Source organism: Benincasa hispida, chromosome 11 (assembly GCF_009727055.1).
Source record: "Benincasa hispida cultivar B227 chromosome 11, ASM972705v1, whole genome shotgun sequence".
Classification (NCBI taxonomy): Eukaryota; Viridiplantae; Streptophyta; class Magnoliopsida; order Cucurbitales; family Cucurbitaceae; genus Benincasa; species Benincasa hispida.
The window spans coordinates 68,591,430-68,608,959 of NC_052359.1; the positions used below are offsets into that span (position 1 = coordinate 68,591,430).

At 35.4% G+C, this 17,530-nt stretch overlaps 1 protein-coding gene across 2 annotated transcripts in view; it reads left to right on the top strand.

The window, feature by feature from the left end:
* The window catches only part of LOC120090988 (probable plastid-lipid-associated protein 13, chloroplastic), a 24,760-nt gene extending 8,971 nt beyond the window's left edge, over positions 1 to 15,789 (top strand). The window contains exons 2-7 of one of the 2 annotated variants that reach the window (XM_039048736.1): positions 9,942 to 10,063; positions 10,146 to 10,226; positions 10,338 to 10,434; positions 12,723 to 12,939; positions 14,254 to 14,306; positions 15,516 to 15,789. In XM_039048736.1, the coding sequence (XP_038904664.1) occupies positions 9,942 to 10,063; positions 10,146 to 10,226; positions 10,338 to 10,434; positions 12,723 to 12,939; positions 14,254 to 14,306; positions 15,516 to 15,611 (666 nt within the window). In that variant the 3' untranslated portion in view covers positions 15,612 to 15,789. Of the gene's footprint in view, positions 1 to 9,927; positions 10,064 to 10,145; positions 10,227 to 10,337; positions 10,435 to 12,722; positions 12,940 to 14,253; positions 14,307 to 15,515 lie in introns of both variants that reach the window. The other variant, XM_039048737.1, reaches the window with a different exon arrangement.
* Positions 15,790 to 17,530: the final 1,741 nt, after the last annotated feature.

Consider the following 17,530-nt stretch of genomic DNA (forward strand, 5'->3'; position numbering starts at 1 on the left):
TGTTAATTCTCAAATGATTAATTGAGCATTCTCATAAGTCCCAGGAGCCTATGCGGAGTGAGATTCCACTCATCGTCGTCTCGCTTTTCTTTTGCTATGATGAAACTTTCTACCTTTCTTATTTATGAATCAATGAATCTTAACTTATTTCTTATCAGAATAGTCATTCAATCATTGATTTGATAAACAAGTGTTTAAAACAGTCACAAACTATATTAAACTTAAAGCATTATAATGAAAGAGACAAGCTGTATCTAGTCACCAGGTTGGTAACGAAGCTCTGTGGGAGCGATGGCAAATCTCTATCGGGTGTGATTAACAAACAAATCGATAGTGCTCTAGTAGATCTTTCAAGGGCAATCTTTGCTTGACTTGGAAGGAAAAGGTTCTACGTTTTCTGAATATAAGAAACACTTTTCTAGCCTATTTTTGATCTTGTACAATTACGGCCTGTCAGGAGTGAGCAACATAAAGTTTTTTTTATTTATCCATCTCACTCATCAATCTTGTAAACCCATTCCTTTGGAAAAGGAATTGATATTGTCTCTTGTCCATTATTTCCGTCGTGTCTGTAAGACCCAATCCCCGACATATGGTGTATGTAATGTTTTTCAAACAGTGATCTCTCATATATATTTCTTTCTAATTGGAAATGTGATGAAATATAACAATAAACATATAAACAAATAAAAACTAGGACTCTAAAAGTATGAAGAATGACAATTGATGAGATGAAACATGAAAGAGACAAGAATCTATTATTCCCAAGGTTGTACTCAACGGGCTGATAAAAAAATGAGGTACGTATTAGTAGAGAGAAGATAACAAAGAATTATCTAACCTATAGGAAGATTAACGGTTGAATGCAAGCAGAATCCGAAATCTAGAACAACATCTAGTCACAAGTTTCAATACCGTCTGGAAAAATTGCAACACACGATTCAAATTAAGAAATGTGAGAAGGTAGCCTATCTAAGAATCTAAGCCACCGGCAATGACATCTTTGAATGGACACTAGGAAGTTGCTGCACCGTGTTGACACCTGGGGACTATAATTGGAGCTTTTTAGCTGTTCTGGACAATGATTGTGTCACTTAGAACAGATGAGCGTTTCAAGAAGTCCTTCATAATATATTATCTTTTCATCGTAAAGGGTCCCCTCCACTGATAAGTGGACAAAGATAACTTACTTTCTATCTGCAGTGCCAAGAAACCTCTTCATAGGCTTGCTAATCTCGGAAAATAAACAAAATTAGTGGCAAAAAACTAAGAGTAGTCGCCGAACGTTTTAAAATTCACAAGCCAAACTGCAGAGCTCGGAGCTCCATTGAAGGGGAGAATATCAAACTGTCACGTCCGTAGAGAATGTTGCTTGCCTCTGCTTTGACTTCCTACTTTGCCTTTTCAACTGGAGAAATAATATGATCAACACCAGATAGCACTTGGTGTAGTTCCCTTCATTCCATCGAGGAAGGTCAGGAGAGGAGGAGGCAACCTGTCATATTTTAATTTATGAAATGAAAAATGCTTAGCTGATTAAACTCACAAATATTAGAAAGCAATTTTTACACTAGAAGGCCTCAAGCGGCTTGCTTCCAACTGAGAGAGATTGCTCCAAATCCAACTCGTGTTCAGAGACATGAGTCTGAACATGTTTTGATTTGCTGAGCAATTCCTTTGACATATTAACAAGGACCAAGCTTCACCTAGTTCATGCATATTACCAACACGTTCAGTATCCACAAGCGGTATTAGTGACCGACCCCAATCTAGAATGTGTATTCAAGAGAAGGGTAGGAGGTAAATCAGAGAGGACGGTTAGAGGTGGCAGCTGCTGAGTTGTACGTATGCAAGGGAGACGCAACTCTGTGAGGGGGTACTATGGAGGAGTTTGCGTTTTCGCAGGAAGAGGGAATGTTTTTGGAGTGAGTAAAATCACTGAGGAGATAAACGGCTCTCTCTAGTAGCTGTCAGGTTCTTTATTTCCTCTTTATCGTTCCTTAGTTGTGTTGCCATTACTTCTTATTAATCATTATGAACAAATGTGTTTTCTCCAGTAAATATGTTGTACAGGGAGTCATTTCCCCTGTTTCTTGAATTGTTGGGTTTTCTTAGTGTGCAAGGCAAGTTAATACCTAACAGAATGCCATGAAGTTCTTTGCGTTCTATTTTGTATCCTCTTTAATTGATAGAGAACGTTTGGTATTCATAGGATTACCAGGAGAAAGCCACAAACAAGAGCATCTTTTTGGAGTACAGAGAACATCAGATTATTGGACTCTTGTGAATAATGTTGTCTTTGAAAGGTTCATGACCCTGTAATACTGAATTTAATATTAAAGAAACTTCTCTATACCATATTCCCCCATCGGTGCTCTTTGGACAACAGGAAATATGTGTGGGTTAATTAACTCCACATTCTATCTCCTTCACGAATTCCTAGTAAATCGCTTCGTTCTATACTTGCGGCTAGAAATAAATAACTATTCATCTTACCTAAAAGTGCTCCTAAAATTACTTCTAGGATATCTCTATGGGCCATTCATTTAGAAGAGAAAGGCTATAATTTATGGCTGGTAATAGCTCAAAGATTGATATTGAATGTCTCCTTCAGTATTTAGTTGCCATTTAAAAGGTGAGACTTCTAAGGGATCTTAAATCTTGTAGTCCTCTAACTCTATAGTGATTAATTTTCTATTTCTACACACTTCGTTCATAATGTTCCAAGAAATTTATTCAATTAAATACTTTCGTATTCAGAACTACATATCATTTGTAAGCAATGATATGTTTGGGAATGTCTTATTCTTTTATTCTTTTGATTTGACGCAATTTATCTATCACTGTACATCACACACACAAATATAATATAATTATCATGATGTACTGCTTACTTTTTATCACGTGCTTAAGTTTCACAGCATTCAAACAATAAATCTGCGGCAGAATTCATATTTCTTTTTTTAATTGGAACAAAACTTTTAATTGATAAAAAAAAAAAAAAAAAAAAAAAAAAACAACCAAACTAAGTTACAAAAATACTAAAATGAAACAACAGAATTTAATATTTCAAACAATCATTAAAAACACAATTGAGTTACTATGTCTCCTCAAGTACATCACTACGAAATCAAACATGCTAACTATCCAACAAAAAACAATAAGCTTATTTCATCCAAACTTCTGTAAATTTCATCCGAAATCTTACAGAAGATTAGGGATGCAACACATTTACGCTATATTGTCGGTAGGCAAACATATTGTTTCAACAGAAAAAGGCATGTAATTTCTTTTAACATTCATCTGATGAAATATCTGAGGCTAACAACTAGATGAGGAGAGATAATTTCTCCTTTTCTTGAGAAACAAATAATGGCTCATGTAAGATTCATGCCTGTGAATAGGAAGCTAAACATTTAAAATATAGTTACAAGACAAGGATTACCGAATTAATAGTTTAACATTGCAGTGATCCTAGCAGTGCATCTTTGATAAAAGCATCCGATTTTGACAAATTAGCAGAGATTGATGGAATTCCTACAAGAATAAAGATTCTCAAGCTATGATGGCACTTGAATTTCTAGTAACAGTTTTATCCTGACACCTTACTATGGGAAAAAACATGCATTATTACTGAAATAGACTTACTGAAATATTATCGTAGGAGCAAACCTGGGCTTCAGATCCAAAACCATTCAAATTTCATCTACCTTCTAGAAAAGGGACCTGAGCAGCTGAAACATACAAGTAAAAACACCCAATGCATTGAAAATAATTTTTTTTAAAAAAAATCTAAAAGAAACCTACGTTGTTGTCGAGAGTGGGATTAAGACGCTCAAGGACCAGTTATCCTCTCATTCACATTCAATTCTCTGCATATCCGTTGTTTTTCCAGTAACTATAAGCTAAAACCTACCTCAAATTTTGAACTGAAATCATGATCTACATTAGAAACAACAAAATAAACTTAAAAATGTGAAAGTGACATATGTACTCAATAGTTTTAGAGAGAATAAATTATCAAGCTGAAGATACAATATATAGGCAAATAAGAAACCAATCTAGGAGATATAAATTACAATAAACGATAAACTAATATAATTACAGATATAAATACATATTATAACACTCCCCTCAAGCTGGAGCAAATACTCAATCATGCCCAGCTATCGCACAATATAGTTTATTCTTGCCACCTACTGCTTTATAGTAAAGGATTATCTCCAATTGTTCTCCAGCTTTCACATATCCTATAGATATCAAAACCCTATTGTATCTCGAGAATAAAATGACAGTCCACTTCAATATGTTTAGTTTGTTCATGAAATACTGGGTTGGATGCAAATATGAGAGCAATCTGATTATCACACCTATAGTTTAGCTGGCACAGTATAATACTGAAAGTCCATTCTAGACAAAAGTTGATGTATCCACACTATTTCACACACAGATTGTGTCATAGCTCTATATTCTAACTCGCACTCAAACAGGAAATACATTTTATTTCTTACTTTTCCACGACACTAAGTTTCCTCCTATAAAAAACACAATTCAATGTCGATCTTTATCTTCTCGAGATCCAGCCCAATCAGCATCTGAAAAACATTTAACCCGTGTATGACCATTATCTTTTATATAAGATCCCCTACGTCCAGGTGCAGCTTTTAGATAATATAGAATTTGTTCAAATGCAGATCCCAATGTTCCATAGTCGGAAAGAATAAACTAATCACATACTCACAGAATAAGCAATGCCAGGTCGTGTCAATGTTAATAGTTTCAACTTTCACTAATCTTCTATATCTTCCGGATCTTTAACATTCTCCTTCCTAGCAAGTTGCAATTTGGTATCATCGGAGTACTACATAGGTTGACTCCTAGTTTACCTGTCTTCAACAATTCAATTATAATACGTATTTTCATTGAGACAATAAATACCTTTATTGCTTCTTATAATACCTAAGAATAACTTCAACGCCCAATATCTTTTGATGAAATGACCCTGGAGAAATTTTGAGAGAGGAATGTACTTGTATACATTCATTCTAGTGTAACATATCAACAACATATACAACAAGTAAAGTAATACCATTGTCAAATCGTGTGTAGAAACAAAATGATCGACTTACTTTTCTCATACAAAACTTTGAGTTGCTTGACTAAATTTACCAAACCATGCACGAGACTTTGTTACGGTCCATTACAAAGATGTTTCGAACGCGACAAACTATCAATACATACTCCTCCCTCTAGCAACAAAACCCAAGTTGGTTGCTCTCATTATAGACTTCCTTGAAGTATCTGAAAGTAAAAAACAATTCATAATCAGTTGAAGCAAAGGCCAATATGTCGTAGTGCACGTTTATAAGCAGTCGAATGGAAGTTAATTTAGCGAACGAAGAAAAATGTATCAGAATAATCAGTCCATAGGTTTGGCATTAACCTTTAGCAATATAGACGAGCTTTTCAACAGTAGTCACTATTCATCGGATTGACCTTTATAGCGAATACCATTTACATCCAATAGCCTTTCTTTCAGTATTCTACAGATCAACGAGATCCCAAGTACCTCTTACTCACAAGCATCATTCTTCTCTCAATATGCACTACACCACCGAGATGAGATAAAGCTTCTTAACAAAGTAGGTTATAGAGGTAGAATCAATGTAAGTGTAAAGGAATTATGGAAGGACAACTGTTATACACAGAAACAACAAAGAAATAGGGTAAGTACAAAGTGCGTGTTACCTTTTCAATATAGGCAATTGGCGAAGATCATCCTTACTCGTCTGGATCAGATGTCGAAGAAGTCATTAGTGGAGGATATAGGTCTAAAGATGGCTGTGGAGGTCCAATAGAGTAGACTCAATAGAACTAAAGGGTCAAAGGAAGAGACCGAGGATGTGGAGGAGAGGATGATGTAGTAGAAATGTAAGCTCATAAATAAAAATAACTTCATCCTCCCTTTACACGGACTCAACGGTGATGGACTAAAGGTATATCTTCAAAAATTAACATCATGAGATACAGAACTGTTCAGAGTTAGGAACAATACAACGAACCCTTTTGAACACACGATAATTAGCCTAAGGCAAACATCGCATTTCTAATTTCGGATCTAATTTGGTATGATTTGGACGAATATTCGAACAAAACAAACACGACAAAGATTCTTTAGGAGCAACAGGAAACAAAGATTTCATAAGAAAAAGAGTACGAAAAAGAAAACCTCTCCATTGAGGACAGAGAAGACATTCATTAATCAAAAAACAAACAGTAGACACAACTATCAGCCAAAATTGCTTTGGAACATGCATTTGAAAGGATATGGACACGCTGTTTCAAGAGGTGTCTATTCTTTCTTTTAGCAACTCCATTTTTGAGATGAGTAATTATACACAAGAATTGATGAATGATGTCATGAACATCGTAAGATCAATACATGTAGAGAAATATTCACCCAGCATTATCAGTTCGGAAAGGTTTTGATAGGACATTTAAATTATTTCGAATTCACGGCATGAAAACACAAAAATGAGACAATACTCAGAAAGATTTTCTTCATTAAGTATGCGCCAAGTCATACAAGAATAATCATCAATCAAAAACAAAGTAGCGGAAAACTTGTTTGGATCGACTGGACAAGGACCCCAAAATATCAGAATGTCTAACTCAAAAGGAGCACTTAGCTCATTTATTGAACTCAGGAACTAAACTAAAGACAAATGAAATTTAGAAGACTGACACGAATGCCAATTCAACGATAAGGAACGAATCGACGGTATAAGTTTCTTCAACACAAACAACAATGGGATGACCTAAACGATAATGGACTTCAAACGGGTGATTATTCCAGAGAACCACAGACTTTTCAGTATCTGATTGGTAAAAAATTAAAGACATCCCCCCCACCACTATCATTTCTCATCTATGTTCCTTAGGTGTCTTTACATTTTTTACCATCAGATACTGAAAGCTGTGGCTTGCTCTGGAATTACATCCCCGTTTGAAGTCCATTATCGTTTAGGTCATCCATTGTTGTTTGTGTTGAAGAAACTTTATCCAGAATTTCGTTCCTTATCGTCTTTGAATTGGGATTCGTGTCAGTCTTCTAAATTTCATTGTCTTAGTTCTAGTCCTAGAGTTCATAAATGAGCTAGTGCTCCTTTTGAGTTAGTCCATTCTGATATTTTGGGGTCCTTGTCCAGTCGTGTCCCAAACAAGTTTTCGCTACTTTGTTATTTTGATTGATGATTATTCTTGTATGACTTGGCCATACTTAATGAAAAATCTTTCTGAGTTATTGTCTCATTTTTGTGTTTTTCATGCCGAGATTCGAAATCAATTTAATGTCTCTATCAAAACCTTTCGAACTGATAATGCTGGTGAATATTTCTCTCATGTACTTGGATCTTACGTATGTGGTCATGGCATCATTCATCAATCCTCTTGTGTAAATACTCCATCTCAAAATGGAGTTGCTAAAAGAAAGAATAGACACCTCCTTGAAACAGCCTGTGCCATATCCTTTCAAATGCATGTTCCAAAGCAATTTTGGGCTGATGTTGTGTCTACTGTTTGTTTCTTGATTAATAGAATGTCTTCCTCTGTCCTCAATGGAGAGGTTTCTTTTCGTACTCTTTTTCTTATGAAATCTTTGTTTCCTGTTGCTCCTAAGATCTTTGGTCGTGTTTGTTTTGTTCGGGATATTCGTCCAAATCATACCAAATTAGATCCGAAATCTTTGAAATGCATTTTCTTAGGCTATTCGTGTGTTCAAAAGGGTTATCGTTGTTATTGTCCTACTCTGAACAGGTTCTTGTATCTCCTGATGTTACATTTTTTGAAGATATACCCTTTAGTCCATCACCGTTGAGTCCGTGTCAAAGGGAGGATGAAGTTCTTTTTATTTATGAGCTTACATCTTCTACATCATCCTCTCCTCCACCTTCCTCTGTGTCTCTTCCTTTTGACCCTTTAGTTACTTGAGTCTACTCTAGGCGTCCTCCACAGCCATCTTTAGACCTATATCCTCCACTAATGACTTCTTCGACATCTGATCCGAGACCGAGTGATGATCTTCCCATTGCCTTTTGAAAAGGTAAACGCACTTGTACTTACCCTATTTCTTTGTTTGTTTCGTATAACAGTTGTCTTCTCCCACTTATTCCTTTATTACATCTCTTGATTCTACCTCTATCCCTAACTTTGTTAATGAAGCTTTATCTCATCTCGGGTGGTGTAGTGCAATGATTGAGGAGATGATTGCTTTGGATGATAATGGTACTTGGGATCTCGTTTCGTGTCCGACTGGAAAGAAGGCTATTGGATGTAAATGGGTATTCGCTATAAAGGTCAATCCCGATGGAATAGTGACTCGGTTGAAAGCTCGTCTTATTGCTAAAGGTTATGCCCAAACCTATGGGACTGATTATTCTGATACATTTTCTCTCGTTGCTAAATTAACTTCCATTCGACTGCTTATATCGATGGCTACTACCGACAATTGGCCTTTGCATCAACTTGACATTAAGAATGTTTTTCTTCATGGTGATCTTCAAGAGGAAGTCTATATGGAGCAACCACTTGGGTTTGTTGCTGAGGGAGAGCATGATATGGTGTGTCGCCTTCGAAAATCTTTGTATGGACCGTAACAAAGTCCTCGTGCATGGTTTGGTAAATTTAGTCAAGCACTCGAATGTTTTGGTATGAAGAAAAGTAAGTCCGATCATTTTGTTTTCTATCAACGATTTGACAATGGTATTACTTTACTTGTTGTATATGTTGTTGATATTGTTACCACTAGAAATGATGTATCAAGTACATCCTCTCTCAAAACTTTTCTCCAGGGTCAATTTCATACAAAAGATTTGGGGCCGTTGAAGTATTTCTTAGGTATTATGAGAAGCAATAAAGGTATTTACTTGTCTCAATGAAAATACGTATTTAATTTGTTGTCTGAGACAGGTAAACTAGGAGTCAACCTATGTAGTACTCCGATGATACCAAATTTGCAACTTGCTAAGGAAGGAGAATTGTTTAAAGATCCCGAGAGATATAGAAGATTAGTTGGAAAGTGGAACTATTTAACAGTGACACGACCTGGCATTGCTTATTCTGTGAGTATTGTGAGTTAGTTTATGTCTTCTCCGACTATGGATCATTGGGCTGCAATTGAACAAATTCTATATTATCTAAAAGCTGCACCTGGACGTGGGATCTTATATAAAGATCATGGTCATACAAGGGTTTAAATGTTTTTCAGATGCTGATTGGGCTGGATCTCGAGAAGATAAGAGATCGACATTTGGATATTGTGTTTTTATAGGAGGAAACTTAGTGTCGTGGAAAAGTAAGAAATAAAATGTAGTTTCCTGTTTGAGTGCCGAGTTAGAATATAGAGCTATGACACAATCTGTGTGTGAAATAGTGTGGATACATCAACTTTTGTCTAAGATGGACTTCAGTATTACTGTGCCAGCTAAACTATGGTGTGATAATCAAGTTGCTCTCCATATTGCATCCAACCCAGTATTTCATGAACAAACTAAACATATTGAAGTGGACTGTCATTTTATTCTCGAGAAAATACAAGAGGGGTTGATATCTATAGGATATGTGAAGACTGGAGAACAATTGGGAGATATCCTTACTAAAGCAGTAAACGGAGCAAGAATAAACTATATGTGCGACAAGCTGGGCATGATTGACGTATTTGCTCCAGCTTGAGGGGAGTGTTATAATATGTATTTATATTGTAATTATAATTAGTTATCGTTTATTGTAATTTTATATCTCCTAGATTATGGTTTCTTAGTTGCCTATATATTTGTATCTTCAGCTTGATTAATTTATTCTCTCTAAAACTATTGAGTACATATGTCACTTTCACATTATTAAGTTTTATTTTTGTTGTTTCTAATGTAGATCAATTGTTTCAGTTCAAAGATTCTGGAGGTTTTGAGGCTTTAGTTACTGGAAAAACAACGGATATGCAGAGAATTGATGTGAATGAGAGGATAACTGGTCTTGAGCGTCTTAATCCCACTCCTCGACCAACAACGTAGGTTTCTTTTAGATTTTTTTTAAAAAAAATTATTTTCAATGCCATTGGGTGTTTTTACTTGTATGTTTCAGCTGCTCAGGTCCCCTTTTCTAGAAGGTAGATGGAATTTTGAATGGTTTGGATCTGGAAGCCCAGGATTTGCTCCTACGATAATATTTCAGTAAGTCTATTTTTGTAATAATGCATGTTTTTTCCCATAGTCAGGTTGTCAGGTAAAACTGTTACTAGAAATTCAAGTGCCATCATAGCTTGAGAATCTTTATTCTTGTAGGAGATTTCCATCAACTCTGGCTAATTTGTCAAAACTGGATGCTTTTATCAAAGATGGCACTGCTAGGATCACTGCTAATGTTAAACTATTAAATTCGGTAATCCTTGTGCTTGTAACTATATTTTTAAATGTTTAGCTTCCTATTCACAGGCATGAATCTTTACATGAGCCATTATTTGTTTCTCAAGAAAAGGAGAAATTATCTCTCGTCATCTAGTTGCTTAGCCTCAGATATTTCATCAGATGACATGTTAAAAGAAATTACATGCCTTTTCTGTTGAAACAATATGGTTTGGCCTACCGACAATATAGCGTAAATGTGTTGCATCCCTAATCTTCTGTAAGAGTTCGGATGAAATTACAGAAGTTTGGATGAAATAAGCTTTTATTGTTTTGTTGGAGTAGTTAGACATGGTTGATTTCGTGGTGATGTACTTGGAGTGGAGACATAGTCACTCAATTGTGTTTTATGATTGTTGAAATATTAAATTCTGTTGTTTCATTTTAGTATTTTTGGTAACTTAGTTTGGTTTTTTTTTTTTTTTTTTTTTTTTTTTTTTTTTTTATCAATTAAAAAGTTTTGTTTCCAATTAAAAAAGAAATATTGAATTCTGCCGACAGATTTATTGTTTTGAATGCTGTGAAACTTCAGCACGTGCATAAAAGTAAGCAGGTACACTCATGATATATGTATATATATTTGTGTGTGTTCGTATGTACAGTGATATGATAAAATTGCGTCAAATAAAAAGAATAGAAAAGATAAGACATTCCCCCAAACATATCAATTGCTTCAAATGATTAATTGTAGTCTCTGGACTTACCGAAAAGTACTTCAATTGACAATAATAATTTCTTTGGAACAGTTACTGAACGGAAGTGTGTAGAAATAAGAAAATTAACTCCATATAGAAGTTAGAGAAGACACTAAATTTCACAGATCCTTAAGATACATGTCCCTCTCACTGAAGGTACCATCACCTCTTTAAGGCAACTAATTCTGAAGGATAGCTCTAGAGCTATTAAGCCCCAAAAATTATAGCTTTCTTTCTAAATGAGTGCCCATAGGAGATCCGAAAAGATTTTAGGGAAGCACTTTTAGGTAGTGAATTTATTCAGCAAGTAGAACGAAAGCGTCTTAGTAGGACAGGACAGGACTAGAATTGGAGTATAATCCTCCATATTCCTGTTGTCCAAAGAGCACCGATTGGGGGAATATGGATAGAAGAGTTCTTTTTAAATTCATTACAGGCGTCATGACCTTCAAGAGCAACAATTATTCACAAGAGTCCAATAATCTGATGTGTCTCTGTCTAAAAAGATGCTCTTGTTTGTGGCCTTTCTTCTGGTTAATCCTATGAATTCCAAACGTCTTCTATCAATTGAAAGAGGTACAAAATAGTACAACGCAAAAGACTTCATTGGCATTCTGTTAGGTATCTAACTTGCCTTGCACACAGAAAAACCCAACAATTCAAGAAACAGGGGAAAATGACTCCCTGTACAACATATTTACTGGAGAAAACACATTTGTTCATAATGATAATAAGAAGTAAATGGCAAACACAACTAAGGAAAACGATAAAAGGAAAATAAAGAACCTGACAGCTACTAGAGAGAGCCGTTTATCTCCTTCAGTGATTTTACTCACTCCAAAAACATTCCCCTCTTCCTCTGACCTGCAAAACCCTCCATAACCCCCCTCACAGAGTTGGTCCCCCCTTGCATACGTACAACTCAGCAGCTGCACCTCTAACCGTCTCTTCTGATTTACCTCCTTACCCTTCCTTGAATACACATTCTAGATTGGGGGTCTCACAATACCCTTGGGTGGAACTTGAACGTGTTTGGAATTATGCATGAACTAGGAGAGCTTGAGTCTCTTTGGTAGTATGTGCAAAGGGGGATTTGCAAGTAAATAAACATAACATGTTCAGACATGCTCTTGAATCACGGAGTTGATTTGGGATGCAATCTTCCAGTGGGAAAGCAAGCCGCTTTGAGGCCTCTCTAGTGTAAAAATTGCTTCTAAATTTGAGGTTCCAGTAGCATTTCTTCATTCAATAATTAAAATAGAGGTTGCCTCCTCCCTCTTGACCCTCCTCGATGGAATGGAAGTGGAACTACACCAAGTGCTATCTTGGTGTTGATCATATATCTTCTCCATTGAAAAGGTCAAGTAGGAAGTAAGAGCAGAGGCAGCCAAACATTCTTACGGACGTGACAGTTTATATTCCCTCGCCCTTCAATGGAGCTCCGAGCTCTGCAGTCTGGCTTGTGAATTTTTTAAAACGTTGCGACTACTCTTAGTTTCTTTGCCACCTAATTTTGTTTTGTTTTCCGAGATTAGCAGCCTATGAATTGAGGTTTTACTGGCAACTGCAGATAGAAAGTAAAGTTATTTTGTCCACCAAGTTATCAGTGGAGGGACCCTTACGACTGAAAGAGGAATATATTGAAGGGATACTTGAAACGCCATCTGTTAGTGAACAATCAGTACCAGAACAGCTAAAAAGCGCATTTAGTCAGGTAGTCAACACGGTGCAGCAACTTCCAGTTCCTATCAAAGATGTCATTGCCGGTGGGCTTAGAGTTCCTCTAAGTACGGTACCTTCTCACGATTTCTTTAATTTGAAATCTGTTGTAGTTGCATTTTTCCAGACGTGATTGAACTTGTGACTAGATGTTGTTCTTTAGATTTCGGGAATTCTGCTTGCATTCACCGTTAATCCTATATTGATTTTCTTTTTGTTTATCTTCCTTCTCTAATTGTACCTCAGTTTTTTTTATCAGCCCGTTGGTGTACAACTTGGGGAATAAAGATCTTGTTTCCTTTCAGATTATTTTCAAATTTTCATTCTTCATCCCTAGTTATTTTTGTTGTTAATGTTATTGTTTATTTCACACATCCAATGTGAAAAGATATTGAGAGGACCTGTTGAAAACATTACAACACCAGTGGGGATTGGGGCTACAGACAGACAGGATATGGGACAAAGGGACAAGACATCCTTTTTCCCCAAAGGAAGGGTTACAAGAGGTTGATAGTGTAGATGGACTAAATACAAAAAAACTTATGTTGCTCACTCCTGACAGGCCGTAAATTGTACAAGATCACAAAAATAGGCTAGAAAAGTTTTCTTATATCAGAACAACGTAGAATTCCTTTCCTTCCAGAGAAGCCAAAGGATTGCCCTTGAAAGATTCATCTAGAGCACTATCGATTTGTTGTTAAACCACCACCCTGATAGAGATTCTGCCATCCAGCTCCCCACAAGCTTCGGTTTACAACCCTGGTGACTAAACAGCTTTGTCGCTCATTAATGCTTTAAGTTTGAATATAGTTTGTGATGTTTAAACACTTTTTATCAATCAATTGATTTATGAAAATGACTATCTGATAAGAAAAAAATTTAAAGATTCATTCATATAAAAGGTGAAGTTCATCATAGAAAAGAAAAGCGAGGGAGATGAGGAATCTCCTCCGCATAGGCCCTGGACTTATGAGAATGTCCTCCAATTAATCATTGATTAACAAAGTAGAATAAGGTATGATAATCCATGTAAAGCAATTTAAGTTCCGACCATTAATATTATAGTTTGATATTTAGGACTCTGCTTAGTAAGTGTGAAGTGATTTCATGGTATTGGATACTTGTTAACTGCGTACTTCATTGCCATAGCCATCAACCATCGATCTTTGGCAAGGGATGGCTTGATGCATTCTAATGGATTATGGATGTTAAGTTTTATGTTTTGATAGTACATCTGATCATTTATTGTCTCATTTTTTGCAAATGCCCCCTTCCAGCATGTGCTGTATACAGAAGAAATAATCTTTAAAAGCGAACAAATATGAGCTCTGTTCAAATTGTTACAACTTCATTGCTAAAGCTCTTTACCATTATGCCTGCAGCTGGATCTTATCAAAGGCTCATGATGATTTCTTATCTTGATGAGGAAATTCTAGTAAGTACTTTTCTATTTGGATCAGAACTTTCTATGATTTATATGGTATGCTGGATTTAGAGAAAGGACAAAAGTCTTGTTCACGTAATAAATAGACTGAAAAGTTATGCAAGCTGAAAAAGAAAACCCCCCCACACATTTGGTAGTCTCAATATAATACAGCTAAAACACAACTCCCCCGAAACAAAAAGGACTAGAAAACATCGCATATAGCAAATTTTAACTATTCTCCAATCACAATGAACATCGAGAATGATTTTGAACTTAAATGAGGACAACTCAGGATCCAAATTCTTACCAGCATCAGCCAATTTATGGAATAGAAACCTCACCAGCACTTGATTCCAACAACCGAACTTTTTTTCTTTTTGTGCGTGTGTGTTTGTGTGTTTATACCTTTAACTCAACAGAACTAACTATTTCCTGCAACAACCTCAATTCCTTTTATTCCTGCAATTATCTTCTAGTTTCGAATTATTATTATTATTGATAAGAATCATAACTTTCACTATCAAAATCAAAATACAAAAGAGAGGAGATGAGATATCCCCACACACCAATAGGTTACAAATAAGAAGCCCAATTGGTGTAAATATGAGTCAAGCTATAATTACAAAAGAATTTACAGGTAGAAGTGCAAGTAGAAGTAAAAAGAGTGACAAGATCCCAGAAAACAGCCCCATTTAGTTCATGACCACGAAAGATTCTCAAGTTTCGTTCAAACCAAAGCCTCTAGAGAAGGGTAGAGACCCTATTGGTTATTGGCCCAAAGGATTTTTGCCTGAGCATGAAACCTGGGGTCCTCAAGAAGCTGAAGAAGAGCATCTAAGGCTTTGCTAGGCCAACACAAAAAGATTGCCTCTATATCCCACAACTCACACACTGTTTTGACTTTATTCATCACCACATATTGCAATACAAAGAAACTTGACTGCCACTGCCAGAGGACCATCATCTACCCACACATCTTCCCAAAACTTGGTCATCATCCCATTCCCAACCCTTATTCTATAAAATTTCAATCCCACATATTTTAAATCTGCACTTCCTCCTCTTCTATCTCTCACAAATCATTCCACGTTTTCCTTTACATCAATAATGTCAACCGCTGAAAACCAAAGTAGACTGTTATTATATTGAAATATGAAATTGCAATTGAGATTTAGAAGAATATGAATAATTTGCAAATGGTTTTGGATTGGTACACAGATTATTAGAGATACTTCTGGGGTGCCTGAAGTTCTTACAAGGCTGGATTCTCCTCCAACTCCCCTGGAGCCAAACGCAACAGACTATGAAAGCTAGTGTGATCTTTCTTCAATGCATTTCCATTATAATAAATTCAATTTCTCTCGTTCTCTCTCCCAGATTCTTTTGCCTTTTCATCCCATACACTTCCACTTTAATGAATGCCATAGCACTTGACAAATTCTTGTCATTTCTGCCTTAAAACTAATCCAAAAGGTGAAAGAATTCATCCATACAACTTAAGATGTGGTATATATATATACACACACACATACACATTCATACATACATACATACATATATATATTTAAATGAAAAAATAAAAAAGAAGTGGAAAATGTGGTTGGGGGTTCCCTCTCTGTCACCATTCTGGTGGAACTTTTCTGGCCTGCAGCCTTGGCCAGCGGCTAGGCATGTGTTCCACTGCATCAGTGAAGATTTCACATTTTAATTACTTTACTTTTAAGTTCAATGCAACATTTGGGATGAGTGGATTCGGGCCAAACATCTGGCCTCATAGTCGAGAGCATATGCCTTGACTGATTAAGTTATAAATTGATTTTTAATATATATATATATATTACTAACAGTAAAGATATCAACCAATCCCAAATCTCTCTTATTTACCTTCATAAACATCAGCTTTTCACTTTCCTTTTCCTTTTAATTGTTTACACTAACAACCCTGCTATATAATCTTTTAATTGTTTTTCTTCGATATTTTTATTGAATAAACTCATCTATTTTTAATTGAGGTGAGAAAAATATCTCATAACTTAGAGGAGATGACGGCTACTATAGAACACAAACAATTTTGTTTGTTGGTTTTATATGTTAATAGGAAGATGTCAATAAAGAAAGAAAGAAAAATAAAAATAAAAAAGACGAGAAAAGGATATAATTTTCCTAGTTAGTGTAATTCAATGTTTGCTCAACAACAATAGCCAACAACAAAGTTCTTCATTCTTTTGTGCTTTTTTCGTTTTTGTTATTTTTTTTTCCCTAACAACAAAGTTCAAACAGCATGGCCACGAAGATTCGAATTTTGATTTTTTGTTTTGAGGATATAATGCCTTTTAACTTGTTAGTGTGCCTTTTATGATAGCCGCCACTAAAATTAATAACAAATCAATTATTTTATGAGAAGAATCTGAAATCAAGAAATTAGTGTATGATTTGGATTGACGATGAGAAAAAAACTCGGAGCAAAAAATTGTGGTTTTAATCGATGAACACATTTTATGAAAAACAAAACATAGGCCTCCCGTTTTGGTTGACTTATAGGAAATAGCAGATATTGTTTTCCTAAGAAAATGAGAAAAGAAAATAAAAAAAGATACGATATATTTATTTTCTGAAGAAAAAAAAAATCTACAAGATTACATACCCGATGGCTCTGGCTGTCAGTGTTGACAATTTAAAAAAAAAAAAATGTAAAAAGAAGTAATTGAAGATGATGTAGAGATTTTGAAATGATGTACTTACTATTTTGTAAAAGAACTAAACAGCTAGTGTTAAATCTGAAAAAGGATAAATGTCACAAATCCATTAAAGCACATATCTTGAAGCAAGAAACGCTTTAGAAAAATCTTCCATATAATTATGGGAGTATCTATTCTATATCATTTATAAACAATTTTTCAATAGAAAAAGGCAAACATTCGATGTCCTACTTTTAATAATGTTGATGACAAAATTTAGACAAGGAGGTTCATCAGACTTTCTTGTGCTATTGATATAAAATTGTATTTTAGAGAAGTTACCTGCTAAACAATCAAAATAACACATCGATGTGGTGCTTACCATAAATATTGTATAAGGAACAAAGCAAGCAATTTAGAAAAAAAGATGAACTTACCTAATATGAAACTGTTAGCTCTATATAATAGTGAGTTTAAGTTTGGGGTTTTCTTTATCTGAAAAGGAATCAGATTTCCTTTATCCTTCTAGGAATGGAACTCTTGAGGGCTACATTA